This window comes from Dipodomys spectabilis, unplaced genomic scaffold (assembly GCF_019054845.1).
Source record: "Dipodomys spectabilis isolate Male_0828 unplaced genomic scaffold, ASM1905484v1 ptg000024l, whole genome shotgun sequence".
Classification (NCBI taxonomy): Eukaryota; Metazoa; Chordata; class Mammalia; order Rodentia; family Heteromyidae; genus Dipodomys; species Dipodomys spectabilis.
Window position 1 is genome coordinate 8036779 of NW_024870701.1, and position 25295 is coordinate 8062073.

General features: G+C 43.2%; 1 protein-coding gene across 1 annotated transcript in view; it reads right to left on the reverse strand.

Annotated features, from left to right (window-relative positions):
* The window catches only part of Kctd1 (potassium channel tetramerization domain containing 1), a 186593-nt gene extending 167528 nt beyond the window's left edge, over window positions 1–19065 (reverse strand). The window contains exon 1 of the mRNA XM_042675290.1: window positions 18975–19065. Coding sequence (XP_042531224.1) covers window positions 18975–18983 — 9 coding nt within the window. The 5' untranslated portion in view covers window positions 18984–19065. The remainder of the gene's footprint in view (window positions 1–18974) is intronic.
* Between the last annotated feature and the right edge of the window lie 6230 nt (window positions 19066–25295).

Sequence of the window (25295 nt, forward strand, 5' to 3'; positions counted from 1 at the left end):
AGGGACACAGACAGAGAGGACAAAGGTTAGATGGTACCACAGGATCTGGATCATGGGGAGCAGCAAACAGTACCCAATAATCACAGAAAGGAGATGGATGAAGAGAGGGGAATGCCCTGGATTGACAGTACTCCCCAAACGTCTGTTTTTTCCACCTGCCTTTTAAGTCATCTTATGTGTTTGCATTTGGCTCACTGTGTTGTCCCAGTCTGAAATGCTGTGTGTATCTCTAAGGCCTGACAGTTGTCACCTCCAGGAAGTATTGGTACCTTGCTGGGCTCTGTCCCTTCCTCTCATTAACATAGATTCCAGGCCTGAAGGCCCAGGGCTTTGCCTTCCTGACAGCCCTGCAGAGCCTGACAACAAGGTGTTGGTTAATTGGCTGCTTATAGTCCACAGCATATGTAATATTTTACTTGTACACTTTGTGTTTTTAAAAATACACTTTCTCCATACACCAGAAACGCCTCTGCTCTTTTCAGCTTAGTCACAGCATTGGGAATTCTTCCCACGACAGACTCTTCCCCAACACAGGCAGCCCAGCGGAGCTGCATCTCATTGTCTGCTCATTTTGCTTTTTCCATTTCGCCACAGGTCTCTATCACAGAGATTCCCCAGGCCTCCTTACCCTTAAGTTACGGGAACCCTCCTTCTCAGAACTTCTGGTGCATCCCTTCTGGTGTACCACCTAGTCATTTAACCCTTTGGGGGTGTCCAGCATAATGAGGATTAGGACAGTGAATTCTGCTCCATGCGTCTTCTTTAGGTACAAAATATTAGAAGCTTTTCACCGGCTTCCTGGGTAAGTGTGATGGCAGGTATCAGATCATGATACTCAGCTTTACAACCTGAGTTTCTCCAAGATTCACAGAACCAGAAAGAATCTTCGCACATACACATGTGTGTTTATGCATCTGCAGCGTGCTTATGCATATGCACATGGTACATGCATGTGTATGGACATGCTGAGTTCAAGTGCGAATTATACTGGTGATGGTGTAGATGATAATCATTATCATTGTTGAAGCATTTAGGACTAGCCTAACACCACATAAGTGCTGTCTAAATGTTGTTTCTTTAATTCTACCTCTCTAACCTTGGTCTTTCTTCCATGCCTGTGCATCTTGGATTTGCTCTTAAATCCTAGCAATATGAGATGGGTTTTGGCTTTCCCTGTGGGGTGTGATGCTAGTAGATGGAGGGTCTCTTCACGATTGGTCCAGGAGCTTTGGAGATAATGAATAGCTGCAAGAAGTGAATGTCCCATTCTGGTCTCATTCTACATAGCATCACCGTTTCCTCAAAGACAGTGAGTGACCAGAGGACTAGATGTCACAGGTAACTCTCCAGTTACCTGTGACACTTATCTTTCCTCCAGACAGCCAGGGCCTGTGAGATGTATACGATGACAATATTCCATTAAACAAACAATAGCTAGTGGGATTTTAATTAATTTACAAAGATAACTGAACTGGGGTTAGAAGCCAGCCCAGATAGGAAAATTTGTGAGACTCCTGTCTCCAATAAACTACTCAGAAAAGGGAGGAAGTGGCACTGTTGCTCAAGTGATAGAGCACTAGCCTTGAGCACAAAGGGACACAGTGACAGTGCCAAGGCCCTGAGTTCAAGCCCTGAGACTGGCAAAAAAGGAAAGAAGGAAGGAAGGAAGGAAGGAAGGAAGGAAGGAAGGAAGGAAGGAAGGAAGGAAGGAAGGAAGGAAGGAAGGGAGAAAGAAAGAAAGAAAGAAAGAAAGAAAGAAAGAAAGGAAGGAAGGAAGGAAGGAAGGAAGGAAGGAAGGAAGGAAGGAAAAGAAAAAGAAAAAAATAACTGGTGATGCTCATACCTGTAATTCTAGATGAGATCTAAGGATCAAGGTACAAACCTAGCCTGGGCAGCAAAGTCTACAAGATTCTAATCTCTAACTAGCCACCAAAAACTGGAAATGAAGATGTGGCTCAAATGGTAAGAGCACTCATCTTGAGCACAGAAGTTCAGCAATAGTGAGCACTCAGGCCCTGAGTCCAAGCCCAAGAACTGGAACCCAAATTAAATAAATAACAAGACATAAAAGGGAAGACATAACTTAGTGGTAGCAAGTGCTTATCTAGCAAGAACAAGGTCTTGAATTTGATCCCCTGAGCTCTCAAAGGTATACACACACACACACACACACACACACACACACACACACACACACAGAGTGGGGGGAAGAGAGAGAGAGAAGAGAGAGGAGAGAGAAACAGAGTGAGAAGGAGAAGTAAGGAGAAGAGAAAAGGAGAGGAGAGGAGACAGTTTAGGAGGGAAATTTTCTTTAAAAACAATACATCATCTTCCACGATTGATTTTTAAATTCCCAATCCTGTTTGGGGCTATTACGATTTTAGGTGTAAATTGGGAGACAACTAACAGTATTGATGTTGAAAATACAAAACAGAGCAGTAACTGTTCCATATTTCTCCAAATTTGCTTGGAAAAAAAGAATATATTCACTTAAGAAATAAAAAAAGTGGAAGTTAGCAAGATGTAAGATTGGATTTAGTGAAAAGTGTTTAAGGTCAGCTAAGTAGCATGAGATATTGAAAAGAAGGCTACAGAAGTTCCAATCCCAAGAGATTTAAAAATAAAGCCTTTTAGAACAGATTCCAACCCATGTTTTGTAATGCTGTTCCGCTTTGAAATGGCACAGGAACACACACTGGAATTAGAGATGACTTGAGAAGCACAATTTTGTGGGAAGGAGAGGAAGGATGGAGGTGGGAGCTGGCAAGGGATGAGGATAAAAGTGACAGAGTGGTTTTCTGTTTGGAGTTGAAGGATGTATGCGCATTAGGTGCCATCACAAAACACCTTTAGACTGGGTAGCTTAAACAACAGGATTTATTTCTCATGATTTTGCAGGCTGCGAAGTTTGAAATCAGGAGAAGAGCTGGTTGATTCAGTTCCTGGTAACGGTTCTCCCCTGGCATGTACACTGGCTGGGCTGCTTTCTTAATGTATGGTTCTATGGTTTCTTACACATAAGCACAGGAAAGGGCTTTCCTGTGTCTGTTCTCCTAAGGATACCGATCTTACCATTTGCCTTTTATCACAGCTGCAAAGACCCCCAACTCCAAATACAGTTGAATGGGTAGATTTAGTTTAAAAGTTAAAAAGTACAGTAGGTTAGTCCAGGGTCCTTGGAGAGCATCTTCTCGTGGAAGGCATTGCTGCCTTGGTTAGCAGAGACCAGACTTCCAAAAACACAAGATAGCTTGAAAATAATCCCAGCAGGAGTTGGATGTCCTGCCCCCTCCCCTTCCTAGTCTCTGCCAGTACTGCATACTCAGGTTCTGTTAGCATTTCCAGGAATCCTGGAGGTGGGAACTCAAAGGATGGCCCTGATTGGGAGTTATAGATGTTTAACAACTGATCAGAATATCACAAAGACTGACCAATGAGAAGTTAGCATTCCAAACACCTAAAAATTATAATTATGTATACATCCCAAACTATAACCTCATAGGTCATCTCTGACTAGTTATTCTATGCCTAATTTGCATAGAGTGTGGCCAATCATAGTACATTGCAGGGTATAAAAACTTAGTCACTTGAAGGCAGAGTCAGCAGCAGCCTTTAATGGAGATACTTCTTTCATTTCTTAAATAAAGTTCTTTGCATTCTCTCTTCTTTGGGTCACTAGTGATTGTTGTAGAGCTAAAGGGGCCATGACTAAAAGGAGCTTTGCCCACTGTTTACACAGCAGAGAAAACAGTATCAAAGTGACATCGGAGTTTAGAGATTCAAAATATGAATGGAGCAAATGCAGGCACAGACAGATGGCTTGTTTTGCAAACAACTGTAGGCCAAGGGCAGAGGCTAACAGAAAGAGGAAGATCACACAGTGTGAAGAAACAGCAAGAAAGGAAGAGGAGAAAACTAGTAGAAGCATGGAGGGGAATTTGGAAGACTATCGTATAAACCTCAATAAATCAAGAGAAAGTTTATGGAGGAATGAGTTTAGAAGTTAAGGAGAACAAAATGATTCAGCACAACTGAAGAATTGTATAAATTAAATGGCTGTTGCCAAGCAGTACCAAGGAACCAGTTAGGGTAGAACTCCCATGATGCCCATCCCAACATTGATTTAAATGCCACCTCTTCACCACCTCTTCATGAAGGTCTTGCCTAACCATCTGTTTCCATTTTTTGCATAGTGATGAATCACATCCAATTAAATTCTTATCTGACCAATTTAAGCATGTAAAGTCCATGAGACTCTGGATCTTTTTGCCTTGTTCAGAACTATATTTCTTGTGTGTGTGTGTGTGTGTGTGTGTGTGTGTGTGTGTGTGTGTTGGTACTAGGATTTGAAATCAGGGCCTGGGCACGTCTCTTTTTCACTCAAAGCTCTTGCTCTAACACTTGAGCCACTGCTCCATTCTAGTTTTTTGGTGGCTAATTGGAGATAAGAGTCTCACAGACTTTCCTGACTAGGCTGGCTTTGAACCTCAGTCCTCAGATCTCAGTATTCTGAGTAGCTAAGATTACAGACATGAGCCACCAGCACCCAGCTAGCACTCTATTTCAAAGCCTTGGGGCCAACACAGTAGAAGCCACGTACATACTGGCTAAATGGATGGATGGTTTTCTAATGACACCAACTAGAAGAATTATGTGACAATCTACCATTGTCCTTGAATCAAAGGTGAAGAAAGGGATGAGCATTAACAAATTAGGAAAGACAAAGAGGCCAGGACCATGAAGGAACAAAAAAGAATAAATGAGGAGCCAGGCTGAACTGGAGCGGGAGCAGTGTCAAGGAAGAAGCACAGAGGAGGTGAGCGAAGTGGCAGAGAAGGAGCCACAGATGGCCCTGAGGTCAAGAAGCATCTTTTGTTGGAATAAGTGGGAGGATAATAGAATATGGTCACAAAGAACGTTGGAGTGGGAGGCTGATGAGGTAGAGCCGTGGGGAGCATGGAACTGTCACACTGTAATCTGTGACTGTGGGTGGCCAGCTGAAGTAGAACTACCATTCACAGAGGTGGAGGAAGAGCAAATCTCGCAGTCAGTTGGTACTGACAGAATAGAGGGCTCCAGTGTGGAATAAATTTAGAGAACACAAGTTAGAAAAGCCATTTCCCGTATTACATGATTCCTATAAACCTTTAGAAACACCACAAAAGAGTATAGGATTTCTCAAATTTACTTGGTGAATCATTTCTTTAAAAATTTTCCTTGCAGGAGTTACTCTAGAGTTACAGGTAACTCGAGGGGTTACCGATCCCCTAAAACGGAGGTTCTGAGTGTGAGGTCCAGGAACTGCCATGTGAGCATCCGGTGGGAACTTGTTCAAGATGCAAATGCTCAGGGAGCTCTCTACACCTACTTAATTGGAAATTCTGTCACTGGAGCCAGGTATCTGGTTTTGTTTTGGCAGTACTGGGGGTTTGAACTTAGGGACTTGCCCTTCTTCTGCTTACTTGCTTAGTGGAAGTTCTATCACTTGAGCCATGCCTCTAGCCTGGCTTTTTGCTGGGTAATTGGAGATGAAATCTGAGAACTCTTCTACTCAGGCTAGCTTTGAACCTTGGTCCTCAGATCCCAACTTCCCGAGTAGCAAGATATTCCAGTGGGAGATAACAGCGCCTTCCTCAAAAATCGTGATGCATATTAAAGTTTGAGAACCAGATTCCTGTTTGGAAAAGACTGCTCCTTAAGGGGTTGGGTCATTCATGATCATGTTAAATTCCTATCATATGAGTGAAGAAGTTGAAACAGAGAAGAAAAAGGGTGAGTCCAAAGTGAAGTACTAATTACCAAATTGTACATGTTAATGCTAACATCCTAGATGCCCACCAAAATATTAACGAAGGTGCTTTTGGGGTTATTCATACTATATGGTCTTTATCAGCAGGAATGAAGAGCTGGTTCTCTCTCCCTCTCTATTTTTCAAATTGTTGGGAAGAACTGAAAAAGAAAGAAGAGGGGCTGGGAAGGTGGCTCAGTGGTAGAGTGCTTGCCTTGCATGCATGAGGCCCTGGGTTCGATTCCTTAGTCCCACATAAGCAGAAAAAGCTGGAAGTGGGGCTGACGCTCAAGTGGTAGAGTACTAGCCTTCAGCTGAAGATCTGAGGGACAGCACCCAGGCCCAGAGTTCAGGCCCCACGACCAACAAAAAAAAAAAGAAAGAAAGAAAGAAGAAAATGTATTTGAAATTTACTTCCTTTCTCCATCCTCTAACTAAGGTACCAAAAAGTACCTAAGAAGCTGAAAGAAAGACGCAATGAAAACAGAAAAGAGAGATCATTTGTAAGTTATACTATCAGCTCCTGGATAAACAAATCTCACCCCAAGTACCTATATTACGTATTTAGCTTTATACCTTCATAGTTAACAACTGATGTGAAAAATAATTGCCTGCAAATAGTTATTCACTCACTTTCAGAGTAAGAGGTTATTGGGTTAACACAGAAACTTATCAGAAGGTCTAATTTCTCATGTGTTAAAAAAAAATGCATCTAATTTACTCCTTAGCAGAATAATTTGGACATGTTCTTACCAGGCATTTATAGTTTGCAAAAGAGCTGTCAGAAATAGCTCAGCTACAGGAACGCTTCAACTGCATTAAAAAAAAAAAAGAATCTAGGTGCATATTTTTAAAAGTAAAATCTCATCCTAAGCCTACAATCTGACATGCATTTTGTTTCATAATATATTTAATGGTGGGAAGGAGGGGAGGGGACAGATATCCCTGCAAATTATGCAAAGCTAAATGACTGAGCTTTTTAAATGATTTGAGTGTTAGCTAGAAGTCTCCTTGGTTTCTAATACAGTTTGATAGAAAGACATATTAGTAACGAAAGAAAAGCATTGTGTGTGATTTGCATAAACACAAAGGATTAGTTGGCAGAATAAATGGGAAGAAGTATCTGTGATTGCTTACGGTGAACGTCTGTAGAATTTCCATTCAGTCTCATTTCTCAGCCCTGCCTCACCTCCCAACCATAACATGACTGGCAGGGTCCCCATGACTCCATTGGCCGCCTGCTGCGGTCACTGCTAATCCATAGGGTCAGGTGGACTGGGCACAAATTAGGCCAAGCTCTGTCTTTCCTATAGTAAACTACCTGCACATCTTCTGTAGCTAGCCTGACTTATGCAACCTTTGAATGACTCATTTCTCCCATACTGTGGATCTTTGAAATGCAACATTTTTAACTACCAAAAAAGGCTTACTTTGGAAATTTTGGCCCTTATTCAGAGATTGCTCTGTCTCAACAAACCTTATTTGGGCATACCACAGATAATAGGGTCCAAAATTATTAGACTCAAGATCCTAAAACCTGCCATCCATCCCAGCAGTAGAAGAGGCACTTTTTGACCAAGGAGGGGCTGAGTTTACTCATTATGGCAAATGATTTTCTTTCATTGTTGTGAGTTCCCAGAGCTCATGGGCAAAGAGCTGTTTTACTAGCTGAAGAGAAGGCCACTCCACTGAATAAGTCAACTACATCTTTCCGACTCTCAGTAGACAACCATTCTAAATCTTTGCAGGCCATTCACCATTTCTGAAAACAGCTGTGAGGTTTTATCTGAAGGCCCTTGATGAAATTGTACAGCATAGAAAGTTATGAAGACAGTTCACAGAACTGATTATAGTCAAGTAGAACCTAAGTCTCATGTCCTTGCATTGCTGACTTCTCTTATCTACTACTCTGGCAGCCACCAAGCCCCCCACAACCGAGCCTTGTAATATTTGACAATCTCACCATTAATTTTATTTTCCAATATTCAAAACTATTGATACTTATTTTGAATGACTTGATTGTGTTTCCAACCCAGAGGCATAAACATTTTTTTCTATATTTTATAAAGTGGCCAAAGGGATTAGAGGAATTAACATATGGAAAGTGCTTTGTACTTACTATTAATATGATCATTCTTTTTTGGGGGGGGAGGGTCCGGTCGTGGGCCTGAATTCTGGACCTGGGCACTGTCCCTCAGCTCTTCAGCTCAAGGCTAGCGCTCTACCACTTGAGCTACAGCGCCACTTCTGGCTTTTTTTTTCTGCTTATGTGGTGCTGAGGAATCGAACCCCAGGGTCTCATGCATGCAAGGCAAGCACTCTACCACCAAGCCACCTTCCCAGCCCAATATGATCATTCTTATTAGTATGATGCAGTCCTACCTAGAGGTTCAGAGCTGACTTTGAAGATTGCTTCTTCCACATCTGGCCTCCACTACTCACCAATACATCGCCCCTGGGAGTTTTGTAATTTCCCTGTGTCTCAGTCTTCTTGTCTGAAAGATGGGGATACCTACTACATTTCCTTTTGGGGTGATCGATTTGGTTTCAGTAAGATATTATACAAAGACCTTGAAAACCATCATTCAAGGTGTGGCACACCTGGTAGAGTTTACCTGCTTTGCAAATATGAGGTCTTGAGTTCAATTTCCAGCAAAACAAATAAACACTAAATGGAAAAGGACTCATCCATGTAAACTTGTTCAACCACTCTGGAAAGCAGTATGGAGGTTTCTCAAATGACTACATATAGAGCTCCCCTATGACCCAGCAATCCCACTTCTGGCCATTTACCCAAATGATCACAAACAAGGTCATACTAAAGCTACCACACAACTATGTTTATCAAAGCATTATTCACCATAGTTAAGATTTGAAACCAACCCAGATGCCCCTCAGTAGATGAATGGATGAAGAAAATGTGATGTGATGTGTGTGTGTGTGTGTGTGTGTGTGTGTGTGTGCAATGGAATTCTTTGCTTCTATCAGAAAGAATGACACTGCCCCATTTGTAAGGAAATGGAAAGACTTGGAAAAAATCATATTAAGTGAAGTAAGCCAGACCAAAAGAAACATAGGTCCCATGGTCTCCCTTATTTGCAATAATTAGTATACATCTAGGATAATCTTAGCAGATGAGCAGAATAGCTCAATAGCTATGTACATATGACCATATAAAATGATGCTAAGTGAAATGAACTCCAAGACATGGATATAAGAGGTTTTCCTTTGTGATTTTTCTATGTGATTTCTTTTTTCTTTTGTGTTTTCCCCCTTATGGTTTATCCCCTGTTGTCATGTGTTCCATTTTGGTACCCTGGATATTGTATATATGTTTATCTGAACTAGGGAAGGGGAACAATGAAATGGTGAGACAAAGAACAAAGGGGCAACCTATGCAACAGTGATATCACAAGACAACATGTTGGCAATCATCTGTACAAGTTGGGGGAGGGGAATTGGGTGGGTAGGGAAAGAGGGAGAAAAATGAGGGAAGGGGTAACAAGTTAGACAAGAAATATAATCACTACCTTACTTATGTAACTATAACCCTCTCTCTACATCACATTAACAACATTTTTTTTTAAAAAGGACTCATCCAGACACACAGAATTATTGCATCGGTGTTTGATTTTTTTTTAATTCTGACAACAATCTCTGAAGTGATTTCACTTTCCCATTGTACAGATGAGTCAAGGTTTAGGGTCATACAAGTGGGCAGCGGGCTCAGAAACCAAATTTTCAAGCTGGATGTCAGTGGCTCATGCTTGAAATCCTAGCTACTCAGCAGGTTGAGATCTGAGGATCAAGGTTTGCAGCTAGCACAGGTAGATACATCCAAAAAATGCCAAAATCAGAAGTGTGGCTCAATTGATAGAGCAACAGCTTTAAGCTGGTGCTAAGCATGAACTCAAGACCTTGAGTTCAAGCCCCAGTACTAGCACAAACACCAACCAACAAAGCAAAACAGGATAGGGTCTTGAGTGGTTGCAAAAATGTTCCATTTTTTAAATAGCATTTCATGATTGTTCCATTTCATAACTCCTTATTACCACTGAGTTGTCTTTATTACTAGCATTCCCTATTGCTACCTGATTAAAAAGGTGACTGCTTTTTTCTTCCCTCCCTGGTACAGAAGAGTTCCCTGGGACTCTGAGATATTGGCCTTTCCAGATGCTCCATTGAGCTCCAGTTGTGCCTATGAGGGAGCCAAGGAAGGTTTTGAAAGCTGGCTCTGCCAGGCTTTCCGTTTGGCTGTGGGACTATGCCAGCAACTAAGAGAAAGGCCAGAGGCTGGGAAAGCCCACTCTCTCATTTCCTCCTCTGTGTGTATGCCGCTGCCATCTGCTGGGTGGAATGGGCAAGACAGCATTTTCCGTAAATAATTGCTGTGGGAAGAGCAAACTTGTATTGATTGCTACTTTGGGTTCAGAACCTGGGGGTATATTCACAGGCTTTCTTGGCATCAGTTCTGTGTCTGAAGACTTTAGAGATCTGATGACAACTGTGCATAGGAACAGATTCCTATAAGTAATCAAAAGGGAGACCCGAGGAGGCCTTTGAAACAATATCCTGTTGGGCATGTAGTGCTCAGATCAAATCTGGTCTGTTCTCAAAGGACTGATCTAATTGGTTAGGGGGGAAAAAGCCCTAACCATCAGGCCAGGGCATGTGGCAGAAATTGTACCCTCTCATTAGTGGAAAAAAGAGTACTTACAGGGAAGTGAAATTGCCACTATGGTCAAATATTCAACAATTGTTTATTAGGCGCTTACACTGTGTGCCAGGCACTCTGTTAATGAACTGAGGAGGAAAGGTGAATAAACACAGTCTGTACCTAATGTGCACACCTGTAATCCTAGATTCTTGGGAGGAGGAGATCAGGAAGATCACAGTTTGAAGCCAACCCTGAAAAAGTTAACAAGACCAAATAGAGAAGCTGGTAAAGTGCTATAACCCAAGCTATGCAGAGGCCTAGGTAGGCAGACTGAGGTGTGAGGCATGCCTGGGCCAAAAGCAAGACTCTAAAATAACTCATAAAAGTAAAAAGGGCTGGAGGCCTGAGTCAAGTGGTAGAATGTCTATTAGCAAGTACATGATCCTGAATTCAAACACTAGTCATGCTAAATTTTTTTTTAAAAAGCCATAAGAATATTTTCTGAGAGCTACTATTTGTGGGACATATTTATCCCACTAAATTCTCAGAATAATCCTGGAACTATAATCATATATATAATTATTTCATATTGTCATTATATTTACAGTTTGGAAAATTATTATAATCTCCTTTACAGTGGAAAAAAAATGGGCTTGGGAGAGAATTGTCGGCACCGTGTACCAATGTAGCTCTTTTATTTCCCTCTATTTTTCAGAGACGGAGTCACAGTCTTTCGCTTTACACACATTTTCTGTTCCATTAGCTACAAATATCCAGCAAAGTCAAAGTGCTACCCAAACAGTAAGTGATGATAATGGCTGATGGTTGGGAAAGGTTTATCCATGAGAACAGCCCTTCCTTTAGCAAGCATTTAAAATCTATCTAGTTAACCCTCTCTTCCATTCATAAGTCTTCCTAACTGCAGCCACTGTGTCAGCCAGCAAGAGCTGAACTGTTGTCAGTTCTCTTTCAGGAGAAGACAAATCCGCATGTTGGTCGGCATAACAGAGTGTCTCCAAACACTGTTTGCTCAACAGGAGCTAATTTCAAACCAGGCTGAGTTGTTTTGCCTTTTCCTCCTGACCTAAAAGGAGGCTCTAGAGCTTGGGGGAAGAGTATCTTGAGTGTTTCCAGGAGAGTGACAGGAAGAGGGGAGAGAAGGGATGGGAGCTAGTGGCACTGCATAGTGCCTAGAGAGGTGGTCAGACAGCATGCAGTGGACAGGGATGGGGGGGGGCGGGACCATGGCTGGCCGGCAGCAGGGTTTGGTATTTAGCTGCTGGGTAGGATTCCTGCTCTGAACTTGCTCAGTGTTCTACTCAGACAAGTCTCTTAGCTTTCTAAGTTGCCTGTCATATGATGGGTTGTAATATTGCCTCACAGTGTTATTGGCTGGTAGAAGTGCTTTAGTGAGGTACTGTGGGCTGTACCCTGGTAATTGTTTCCCTGTATCTTATATGACTAGTGGCTGGGACTGAGAGGTAGCCAGAATATGGTATGATCCCCACAGACAGAGGCACTGAGCAATAAAACAGCAGGGGCCAGAATTGGAGTGGCTCCTCCAGAGAAATTGCCCTTTGGGTGTTTCATATTAATGTTTGCTCGTAAGTTTGATATATACACCTTTTTTATGTCAGTGATCATCTAAGGGAGGTTGGAGAGATAGTACTGTTCCCATTTTGTTTGTTTCTTTGTTTGTTTGCAGTACTGGGGTTTGGACTCAGCTTTGTGCTTGCTAGATAGGTGCTCTTACCACCAAGCCATGACTCTGGACCTGGTTTTTCCTAGTGTTATTTGAGATAAGTTCTGACTTCTTACCTAGATGCACCCCAGGGCATGATCCACTTAAGTTGGACTCTCCTGAGCAGCTAAGATTATAGACATGAGCCACTATATCCACCCTCAATTGAGAAGGGGTCTTTTAGAATTTCTGCCTGAGCTAGCCTCAAACCACAATTCTCAAACCTCAGCCTCTCAAGTAGCTAGGATTACAAGTATGATGCACCAGCGCCCAGCTCTGTTCTCATTTTAAACAGAGGAAATAGATCCCTGAGTGACTTGATGGACCGCCTGTCTCCCAAAGCACCCAGTTGGCAACCAGCAAGGAAAATATCTTAGAGAATCCAAGCTGTGTATCAAACTCTTTCCCAGACAGGAGCTTTCAAAGAGTTTCCTAGAAAGAAGGAAGGATTCCTTGGAAGGAGTATAGCCAGAAAAGGGAAACACTATATTCGAAGCATTTATGACAGGTTTTGTTTATGGAGATTTTTCTCTTACTGCTTCAGTATTGACAGAAAAGCTGAATGCTTAATGTTAGATTATCTTAAAATTAATCAATTATTCATCAACTAATGCTGTTTTGATGGGGAATAACACATGAGGCCAAATTATTTCCTGATTGTTCTACATGTTTGTGATGCCAGACACAAGGGTAAAAGTTTTGAAAAATCAGAACAGAGAGAATAAATAAGCAATTGGGATTACCAAAAAAAAAAAAAAACCCAAAAAACAAAAACTGAAACTCTAAAACAACAACAAAAATAACAAACAAAAACAAAAATAGCGCTCACTTTTTTTTTTTGCTGCTGTTGTCCATTCTGGAGATTGAACTCAGGGCCTGGGTGCTGTCCCTGAGCTTTTGTGCTCAAGGCTAGCACTGTACCACTTGAGCCACAGCTCCACTTCTGGCTTTTTGGTGGTTAATTGGAGATACAAGCCTCAGACTTTCCTTCTCTGGCTGGCTTTGAACCATAATTGTCAGAACTCAGCCTCCTATTAGGCTTATTATGGTCATTAGCCACTACAGGCACCTGCTTCAGTGCTAACTTCTGAAGAGCTTGAAAACACTGCACTGACAACAGGAAGCCACAGATCAGATATTGAGAGACACAAATGTGCCAAATATTAGCCTAAGTACAGTCTGTGTTTCCAAAGGTTTGTGAGTGACTTGCGATACTTTTACTATCTTTATATGAGTGGGCTTTAAAAAAGATGTATAATTGAAGTTATTTTTATACTAAACACTTGAACAGTCTTTTTTTTTTTTTTTTGGTCAGTTGTGGGGCTTGAATTCTGGGCCTGGGGACTGTCCCTCAGCTCTACAGCTCAAGGCTACTACTCTACCACTTGAGCCACAGTGCCACTTCTGGCTTTTTCTGCTTATGTGGTGCTAAGTAATCAAACTCAGGGCCTCATGCATGCGAGGCAAGCAATCTACCACTGTCACTTTCCCAGCCCCTGTTTTTATTTTGGCCAGTCCTTGGGCTTGAACTCAGGGCCTGGGCACTGTCTCTGAGCTGCTTTTGCTCAAGGATAGCATTCTACCACTTGAGCCACAGCACCATTTCCAGTTTTTTCTGTGTATGTGGTACTGAGGAATTGAACCCAGGGCTTTGTGCATGTGAGGCAAGCACTCTACCACTAAGCCACATTCCCAGCCCCCTGAACAGTCTTAACACAGTTAATTTTCATTAGAAGGCACAAACCTTATTTGTCCCAGTAGGTGAAGTAAACATAGACGTCTTTCAGTGGTGAATTCCACCTTTGCTGGAGTTGCAAACTTAGATCATCATAGCGCGGGTGACACAGAGTAAGGGTCTCTTTGGTGGCAGAGTAAGAGGGCTGGAAGTACCTGATTCACAGCAGGCACTTGTTCGGCACAAATTGTGAAACAAATGGAGCAACTGAAGAATGACCAGACCAGATGCTTGTCTTTCCTTTGTGAATTCAGTTACACTGGGTGGAAATGAGGCTTAGCACTGCACTCACTCTGGCTGCTGGGGCTGAAGGGAAAGGTATAACACAATCCTTCCAGTCTTTGGAATTCCAGGGCCTACTCCATTCCCATACCCAGGCATGTGCTTGACACTTCTGTCGATTTCTAAAAGTCTTTTTTTTTTCTTTTTGCTTATGTGGTGCTGAGGAATTGAACCCAGGGCCTCAGGCATGCAAGGCAAGCGCTCAACCACTGAGCCACCTTCCCAGCCTCGATTTCTAAAAGTATCACAACCTTTCTGTTAACTATCTTTCTGCCACTATCCTAATCCCAGTTCTTATCTGCTTTTGTCTGGACCACTGTGATGGCCGTCTAAGGAATAGATAGGTAGGTAGATTGATCACTTGAGTTCTTGTCAAGCTCTTCTGTCATCTACCAGAGTTGTTCTTTTCCTGCACAAATCTTACCGTGTCACTGCTACCTTTACCGCATCTTCCTCTCTTACCTGGTGGTCCTGGTCTCTTCACTCTCAGAGTGAAGACCGGACACCCATTCTGCATCCTGCTCTTCCAAGCCTTCCCCCTCATTCAGCTTCTCCTTCTCCTCTCCACAGCCTCTCCCAGCATGGCAAATACAGTTCTCAATTCCCTCTACCTGGAGCTATCTCTGCATTCTCTCTCACCTTCCCTCCCTTCCCCCCTCTCTTTTTGTCCCTGCCTCTCCACCAGTTAAGATCTTAGTTTACAGGACTTCCTCTGGTCATTTAGCCCCCTTTGGCTGATGTTGCCAGAGCCCTGTGTTTCTTACCCATCAAAGCACTAATCTCTTTATCATTTGTTCAAGCACTCAACTAAAGTCTATGCCTCTAATCATAAGCTCTAGGAGACCTGGACTCTGAAATGCTTTTTGTCATTGTACTGTCACACTCCTGCATTTATGGTTTCCCACAAAGCAGACATAAATAAGTATTTGTTGAGTGAATGAATGAGCTAATAAAACATCATCACCAGCGTAAAGACTCCTTATTCATGGAGGTAATCTCCTCTTTTTACTTTTTGTATAGTTAAATCAAACAGCAACAAGCAAAACATTATTTACATATAGTCCATTTTTATGAATGAGAAGCCAGGTAGTTACTTTCAGTACCTAGGAAAAGTGAATGTTTTTACTTCTGCATGAGTAAGTTATCAAAATAAGCACACATGCTTACTTCTAAAATTTTCATTTTTATTCCAGAGATGGTTCCTGTTAAGGATGGAGAAATAAAATGCCCCATTTGCTTAGGAAATTATAAATAATGTCCCAAAGAAAATACAGTTTAATAAACAACTAAAAAAACTTGAAGAAATAGCAGTTCCCAAATATCCTCGGAATGATTCAAAAGTATGTAGATGGGGAACGATCTTAGCAGGAAACACCAGATTTCAGAAGTATGAAACAATTGCTCTGATTTTAGAAATACCAAGGTCAGAAACCACAAAGGAGGTGACACTGATCAAGATGCATTGTCGTCATAAATTGACATGTTGAATTGAAACCCTTTGCACAACTACTTATCTACTCAAAATATAACTGAAATTTAAAAAAAATGAAAGACAAGAATGCATTTGTGCAAGCAATTGTCACAGCTAAATGTGGAGCCAATGAAAGTTTAATTTCAGAAAGTTCTCTGATTGCTATCTCTTTCACTAATTATGCTTACATTTAAAAATCAATTGCTTTGGATAATTTCATGCCAGATAGTCCATAATACAATAATCAATGCAAACTGAATAGTATGTTTCTATTCTCTAATAGAAGTCCTATTGTGGTTACTTTCTCAGTACTTCAGTAGTAAAATCTGGATAATATTTACTAAATAGTCCCTTCTCCCCCTTCAGAGTAAGGTAAATGGTCAGTAAGTCACAATTACTTAGTACAAACCAAGCCGTTATGGTGCACCCTCCTACCCCAAGCTCTGGCAAAAAGGCTACAAACACAAACCTCATGCAGCTACAAGAGAGACCTCTAGTGTGTGTTAGAGAACTTTCTATCATGCTTCGGGCATAATTAATACAGCAAAATCACTGCAGCTATTTTCTGCGTACCATGTGGGGAGATTTGAGTCAGCTATCATTCACACTCAATTCATTTAAAAATTTAGACCCAGCAAGTGTACAATATATTTGCTTTATCAGTGACTTTCTTCTTATCCACATAAACCTAACCCAGGAAGTTTGTCCTATGTGATGCAAAGTTTGAAAGTTCCACGGTCACCTCTGCAGCCTCGTTAGCATACATTTCTCTCCAACTGTCATCCTAAGGGTTGCAAGACCATGCTTTGCATTCGGCACCAGCGGGACCCTTGAGTGGAACAGTTTCAGCTGATGTGCAGCCTCCTAAACACCAGCCTCTCGTTGGAAGCCAAATGCCAGCCAAATAGAAACAGGAGGAATAAAATCGGCATCTTGCCCATTATCCTGGAAACAAATGGATGCACTGCTATTTTAAATTCACTAAGTAGGCTAGCTATTAGTTTCCATGGCTTCCCACATAGGCAGGTGAATTCTTTGATGTAGAATCAGATTTAATGAATCATTGTATGGTCTCAGCCTTTAAAAATCCTTTATGTTCTCCTTTCCACATTAAAAACACATTTGAGATACACACAGAGAATGTTTCTCTGGAACACACACACACACACACACACACAAAACAGGAGGTCTCTTAAGGAGTCTACTGCTGAGAAGGTAAAAGCATTTTGCTCATTTTTAATTTGCTAAAACAATCCAAGCATGTTTGGTACCCAGAGGGTATTCTCAAATAAACTTGTATCTCTAGCTGCCAGCTTCGTTGATTGAAAACAGAAGGCAAACGTTTCTTAAAGAATGAGTATGTTAAACTGTCATGTCTCTCCCAGTACCACCATGGGGACACACACACACACACACACACACACACACACACACACACACACACACACACGATTTGCTTGAAAGCAGCCAGTTCTACGACCTAAAAGGTAATGCAGCATTTGTAACAAATTACTTCTGCCCACTGCGGCGCACCTCTTCGCGAGTGCCACGAGGATTCTGGACAGTCCCTGCGTGCTGTTCTCCACGTACAACGCCCACAGCCCCAAGACAACTTTGCGAACTTAGTTGGCTCCCAGCCAGCCGACCCCCCGAAGCACCGTCAAGACAAAAAAAAAAGAAAAAGAACCCCCCAAAACACACACACACACACACACACACACACACACACAGAGAAAATCATATCCAGGACACTGCAAGAGTTCCAAAGCACAAAGGCACAGGTACCGCGCACCCACTACAGCTAGGAAGCTGCGTGTGCCGGGCTGTGCCGAGCACGCGTGCAGGCAAGGGATTCCCGCACCACCGGTCTGGCTTCCTCTGGCTGGATGCTTTGGGGGTTCAGTCTTACTTTTCACGCGAAGTCACGCTCACGCGCCCCTCCCCCGCACCCCGTTCCCTTCGCCCGGGACGCGCACTCTTATTTGGGGGTGGGGAGGGGAGCCAGCGAGGAAGTCCACTTCACATTTCCATAAAGGAGGGCGGCGGGGTGGGATTCAAGAGGCTAGGAAGGAGCCAAACTGCAGCCCTCCCGCCCGCTCCGGCGTCCCCAGCGCCAGTTCCGACCGCGTGGACCGGAGGCCGCCAGGAAACCCGGTCCCTTTAAGGGAAATCTTGGCCGCCAGCAGGGGAGGGGAGGACGCGGGCGCCGGGCTGGGCGCCGCGGGCGCCGCGCAGCCCCGGCCCGTCCCCGCCGCGCTCACGCCCCCCCCCCCCCCGCACCCCGGAGCCCCCACCTCCCGCCTCGAGCCTTCATCTGGGGAGGAAGAGGAAGGGGAGCTTAAAAAAAATAAACGGAACGTGTGCAGGCCCGAGGGGGAGGGGAGGTGGGAGGGAGGGAGGGAGGGAGGGGGCTTTAAAGGAGCCCGGGTGGGCGGAGGCAGCGGATCGGGCTTAGCCCGGCCGGGGACGGGCAGCGGGCAGCGCTGGGCACCGGCCGGGGCTCACAAAAGGGAAGCGTGGTGGATCGGCCGGGGCAGAAGAGGGGGGCACAGACGGCCCCGGGGCCCGGGGCGCTCGGCAGCCACAATGGCGTCTTTTACCCGGGGCGCCGCCGAGGCCGCGCGCGAGGAGGGGGCGGCGGTTTCCACCCCCAGCCTGCGCCCCGGCCGGCGCCAGCCTCCCCCCCCCACCTCCGGCCCCCACACCGCCCCGTGCACCCCAGCCCCGGGAAGATCGGCCCGCGGCGCTGGGGTGCGGGGCTCGGATCTCCGCGCCCGGGAAGAAAGGACGCGCGAGGCTCGCGGGGGGGAGGAGGTGGAGGGGGCGGGGAGGGAGGAGGGAGCGGCTGCGGGGACGCCGGCGCGCGGGGCGGGCGAGCCGGCGACGCGGGCACCGACTCGGGGGAGATCGGGAGATCGGACCCCGCTCCGAGATCCAGAAGCCGACCCTGGCGATCTGGAAGCCTGGTCCCCCTCGCAGCGCGCGCGGGGGCCGTGGGATTCCGGGCCACGGCTCGGTTCGGCCGCGCCCGCTTCCCTCCCGATCCCCGCCGTGTCCGTTCCCACTGGAGGAAGAAAGCCGCGCACCGGCCGCAGCAGCCCCGGAGGAGGCGGTGGCCGCTGCCCCGCCGCCCGCCGGTCCGAGCGGATCCCCGAGCCGCCCGCCGCGGCTGGCTGTGTGTGTGCGAGTGTGCCGCGCTCTCGCCCCATGCCTGGCACATGCGTAAAAGCGAGTTGCGCCCAAAGTCCCAGCCATACCCTCCTTAGCAAATAATAACAAACCCAAACCGTCAGATCTTACCTGAAACATTGAAGCACAAAGTCTCTCTCCAAGTCCCCTTTTCCTTTTCCTCTCCCCCCTTTTCCGATTTCTCTCCCAGCGATCTGCTCGGCTCGCCACACCAGAGAGAAATGCAATAGCTTGGCTAAGGTAGACAGAACAAAATACAGAGAAGAGTTGCTCCAGGGCTTTGAAACCCCTCAAGGCAAGGATCAGGATACAATTAGCTCATGCCTCTACCTCCAGTCTAAATCAATCTCCAAAATAAAACTTAAATCAAATTAACTGATCACAGGGCAGACAATTGATTTCCTTCAAAAAAAATTATAAAGCTTTACATATACGTATAGAGAAATATACATATAGCATTTTTTTCCAGATTTTTTTTTTGTTGGAAAAACAGTCTCATTCCAACCTCTAACTTGCTTTTTAGCCTCCTCTTGCACAGAAAAGCTGATTTTAATCGTTGTGATTAGTTTTGATGTAACGTTTCCGCGGGCGATTTCTGCAAATGGATGGAGTGTTTCTTTGCCAAAAGAGGGAAAAGCAGCAGATGATGATAATTATAAGGATTGTTGGTTGTTTCTTTTTATTTGTGTTTAGGGCTCTCGCTTCACTTTCTCAAGTTGACCTGACGCTGCCGTTACACGAAGGAAGGTCGCACAACTTGTTGATGAAGATCCCCGCCCTGTCTGATCAAAGGATAGGTGATAATTTGGCAATCGAGCAGCATATTTTTTGATTCCTTTGGCGACATAACGTCCCAAATGACGTGGATAAAAATAAGCGCATGCAGTCTGCTTTGCCCCAATCAAGTCTGAATCTGCGCCTGAGGGTGATACACAAACTCATTTCAAATGCTCAACCATGCAGAATTGTAAAAAGATTGAAGGAGTTACACCGCATTTTTTTTAATGGCAAAATTAAAAGAAAACAAAACCTAACATAAGGTGTAGCCAAGGATCTATCATTTCGGTTTACTTGATCAAGGCTCTGAACAAACCCACTCCTCCATTCTCTGTGCTAGCCCTCCCCCTCGACCCCAAGATATCTTTTAGGTGGAGGGGGGGGGGGCGTGGGGACTGTGAAAGTCCGTTATTTGACTCAAGTGCTCAGCAGAGCCAAAGAGACTCAAATACAAACACATTTCCCCAGATTGCTACTCTAGCTCTCACTTCCCCCCTCCTCAACACTTCTTCCTTTCTAGGTCTTTGTTCAAAGAGACCTTGCAGGATCCTGTCCTTACCTTTTTTTTCCCCCACAGCAAGAAAAAGATTTGGCCTTACAACCTGGATACTTGTTAAGAATTAGGATCCAGGTTGCAAGGCCAAGGATACCAAGAAAAAAGAAGGAACGAAGGAAGGGAAGGAAGGGAAGGAAGGGAGGGAAGGAAGGAAGGAAGGAAGGAAGGAAACCCCAAATTGAACCAGACATGTCTCACAAATACTTGCAACTGGCAGCATTTCACGGGAAGTATTTTTAGCCATCATTGTACCTTTAAGGTGAGCAGCTGCTGCATGACAGTAGAAAAGGGAAACCCAAGCCTTGAGAAAAAAATACTACCAGATCAATGCTGTATTAACTCAAGAGATTAATGTCATAATGGGAATCTGAGGTGTTGATGGGTTTTCTTTTTGATGTAGAAAGTTCCTATGACATGAATATTTTGTTTTGAGTATTATTATCCTGTAAGTAGGACTTACAGTACAACACAGAAGGGCATCCTATGATTCTTCACATATTTCCCCTATAAAATCCCTGACATGTAGTTAAAAATAAATAAATAAAACTTCACAAAATGCTAAATTTCACCGAATAAAAACTTTGTTCTTGACCCTAAATGGCATTAACTATTCACATGGGAGGAAGTAAGAAAAGTGACCATGGCAGGAAGGACCCCAAGCCCCGCTTTTCTTTGTATCAGTACTGGGGCTTGAACTCAGGGCCAGTGTGCTTTTTTGCTCAAGGATGGTGTTTTACCACTTGTCACACCTCTACTTCTGATCTCCAATCAATTGGCATGATAAGGTTGAGTATCTCAATGCCTGAAATCAGAGTTCATATTTTTTCCCCAGATTTTCAAATATTGCACGTACAAGGGATATTTTGGGGATGAGATCCAAGTCTAAACATGAAATTTATTTATGCCTCCTATGCACCTTCTGCACATAGCATGGAGGTAATCTTATGCAATATATATTTTATAATGCATTTCATAATATGGAGTTTTCCACTTGTGGTGTAATATTAGTGTGCAGAGGGTTTCTGATTTTAAAATTTCAAATTAGGGATGCTCAACTTGTTTGTTAGAGATGTAGCCTAAAGGGACATTTAAATCCAAATCTACATGTCACCTGGAGAGCTATTCATCATTTCGCTGGAAGGTTAGAGCTGGAAAGGCCTTTGGCAGACAGCTAGCGTGTTTTACAGATGAGGAAAGTAAAGCAACTTGCTCCAAGGTCATGTGACAACCCTGGGTGGAACTAGAAGGAAGGTGAGTGGTTAGAAAGCATGCACAGTCAGGGATATGGACTGCAAGATTGTGGTGTCTACCATCTTTTTGGAATTACCTCTCTGGAACTGTCCTAAAAGTTGGTAGTGGAGTATTTTACATATTTTGACAGCAATGAATCGATAAATGTGTGTGTGTGTGTGTGTGTAATTTTGGAACCAGTAGCAATAAAAATTAATGCCAGATGTGGGGAATAGATGGAATAATGAAGATGACTTTTGGTATTTAGAGTCATTTAAAAAAAGTCTGACTCCAAAAAGAGAGGGTGGTTTTCTTCTTAGTTCCTAAACAGAATAAAGGCAATTATCAAATATTATCCTCAACCACATCATTACTGAAACAAGATCTTTCCAAGATAAGTGATCTGGAGAGAGTAATATTCATTTGAAGGAATCAGGTTTCGAAAGTGTCTGTTTTTGTAACCGTTTAGTAGGTCAAGATATCAATTACAATTGAGCCACTGACAAATAAAAGGGATCCAAACCATTTGACTGATTGATCACTGAATGGGTAGTAATTCCAGGTAAATTCTCACTGCTGTGCTGACGACTTTACATCTTGAAGGGATTTCCAAGATGAGGAATTATAATAGGGATTTGGAGTCAGAGAATATAACTTAAATATAACTAATGAAAAGTAAGACGCTATACTGAGCACACATTTTGTTCTTTGCAATACAAATTAATGGGTAGGCACTCCGAATCAAGAGTGGTGACAACTTACTTTACATTTTAGAAGACACTACCATCATGAGAAGTCAGGTCCCTGTCTTGCCAACTAGGAGTTCTTAAAAGGTCTCAATTCAGTTAGCCTTTGCAATCACAAAATGACTTGAAAGTACTTTTAAAAAAATTTAACTAGCATTTCAACTTTTTGTGATTTCTACAGCGCATTTCTTTTTGTCAGTCATAAAGAAGTTGGTAGAAACTGGATGCCAGTGGCTTGTGCCTATAATCCTAGCTAATCAAGAGACTGAGAACTAAGGATTACAGTTTGAAGACAGCCAGGGCAGTGAAGTTCATGAAACTCTTATCTCCAATTAAGCACCCCAAAAACCAGAAGTGGAGCTGTGGCTCAAGTGATGTGGCTATCCTTGAGCAAAAAGAGCTCAGGGTACTGGGTTTGAGTGCCAGTCTTGGACCTAAAAAAAAAAAAAGTTCTGGGACATTTCCCAGGCCCCAAGTTCAAGCTCTAGAACCAGCAAAGGAGAAAGATGAAAAGAAAAGAAAGAAGGAAAGAAGGAAAGAAAGAAAGATAGAAAGAAAGAAAGAAAGAAAAAGGAAGGAAGGAAGGAAAAAAGGAAGGAAGGAAGGAAACACATTTTGCATGAAAATCCCTCTATTTTTTTCACAGACAAATGAATTGAGATCAGCAGGCTAATAATCATTAGATCTGCAACCTGGAAAGACAATGGTAGTAACATAGTCAACAAGAAAACAGGGCAAATGGGGCTGGGAAGGTGGCTCAGTGGTAGAGTGCTTGCCTTGCATGCATGAGGCCCTGGGTTCAATTCCTCAGCACCACATAAGCAGAAAAAAGCAGGAAGTGGCGCTGTGGCTCAAGTGGTAGAGCGCTAGCCTTGAGCTCAGGCTCCACAACCAAAAAAAAAAAAAAGAAAGAAAGAAAAAAAAAGAAAACAGGGCAAAACCACAGACTTGTGCTTGTATCTTACAGGGGGTCAGTATTTAAACTAGCTCCATCACTGCTTACAAGCATGAAGTATGATCAAATATTCTGAATTGAAACCAGGAGCTTAGTTGAAAACCTTTGCCATGATAAGTGCTGTGGAGAGAAAATAAAATGTTCTGTTCGGGGAACACCAGCCCTCCTCCCCTTCCAATGTTAATGTGGGACAGCTCATTTGGTGGCATCATAGTCACTGAACCCTCAAATGGCAAACTCCCCACAGAACATCTCGGTTTTGTCCATGGTAGCCCTGCGGTGCATTCTTGGTGGCGATTTGACAAGATATGGACATTAGCTGCTGAGATGAAATGTGAAATTGAAGAGCCCTGCACTGAAGCAGCCACACACGCAAATCGAATTTAAAAATTCTACTGTGCTTTCCATCAGGAAGCTGAAAAGAAGCCTCAGTGCCTAAGTTTAACTTGGATACACATGGACCTCCCTAGCCATGTCCAGGCTGCCACGCTTTCCCCCTGTGTGGTCATTGGAGAATAGTGTTTTCATTGCTGGTCCAGCAGCACCCACCTGTGACTATCTTGATATATTCCCACACACAGGAAGGCAAATTATGTTGTTTTATTTTATCCTAGAGTTAGACTTTTTTTTTTAGGGGGAGGAAGGGGAGAGGAAATCACCTGTTTTTTATCAGCCAACTTGAAACTCCCTGTAATACTGTGGAATGTGCACATTTTCCTGGAGTTGAATAGAAGCGTTAATGAACCCAAACACAATGGGTCTGTGATTCCTGGAGCTTGGCCCCAGTCACCCACCTGTTTATAATTAGCCTCTGGGAAACATCTTAGTTTTCTGTATCACTGTCAATGTGAAGAGTTGGTAAGATCTCACTTTCTAAGAAGGAAACCTAACCACCGCAGATGGGCTGAGGGGCAATCATTCTCAACTTGCCACAGTTCTGTCATAGAAATACATACCAAGTACTTGTATGAAGACACTTGTCTGAACTGTCTTTTACCAGAGATTCATCTCTGGTTGTCCAACATGAACACTAGTTAAAGCAACACAGATGATGTACCAAGAAGTAAATCCTGATCATCTTCACATAACCTGAGTGCCAAATTTGATAGTCTTATTCAATAGAAAACTATATTCATGCACAAGGAAGTAGAACAGCAAAGAATGTTGTGAAGCATGCATATATGTTACTGGTATTTAAAATTATTTTCTGAGCTGAGCGCTGGTCCTGTCATCCTAACTACTCAGGAGACTGAGATCTGAGGATCACCATTTAAAGCAAGCCCAGGCAGGAAGGTCTGTGAGACTCTTATCTTTAATAAACTACTCAGGAAAAAAAAAAACACAACCAAAAACAGAAGTGGTGCTGTGGTTCAAGTGGTAGAACATTAGCCTTGAGTACAGAGAGGCTCAGGCACAGAGCCCAAGCCCTGAGTTCAAGACCCAGGACTGGTAATAAATAAATAAATAAATACAATTCTTTTCTGGATGAGAGGAATAGATCTTAGCATTAATAGATTACCTGCTTCGCAAGCAAAAGGCATTGAATTCAAACCCCAGTAAAACAAATAATCATTTTTTTTGGCTGGATTATCACCGTCTATAATTTGCATAATCCTAAATAAGTTTCAAGACTATAAGTTATAGCTATAATTCTATTACCTTAACTTTTGCTGCCATCATTAGTTTTCATAGATTATAACTACATATCCTATGTTGAAGTTAAATGAGATAACCTGTAGTTATGTGTATTATGTATGTAGTACAGAGTAAATTCTCAGTAAATGACAGTGGTCATTATCATTATCTTTAGAACATTTGTTGAATAAATAAATAACATGGTCACCAGCCAAGAGTGTTTGTTTGTTTGTTTTGTGCAGACTGGCACTCTACCAAAGCCATGTCTCCACATCCAGAACTTTGCTAATGGTTATTTGTCTTCCCAGGCTGGGTTTGAGCCTTAAGTCTCAGATTTCAGTCTCCTGAGTAGTAGGATTATAGGTATGCGTGAACAGCACTTGGCTCCAGGTGTTACTGTTTAATAGTGCACAACAAGAGTATGTGTGCAATGGAGTCCTTAAGTTTTCGATGTCTCCATAGTTAATTTTTTTAAAAAGGTAATACCTATCATTTTACCTTTTTTATCTGCAAATTGCATGATGTCTTCACTT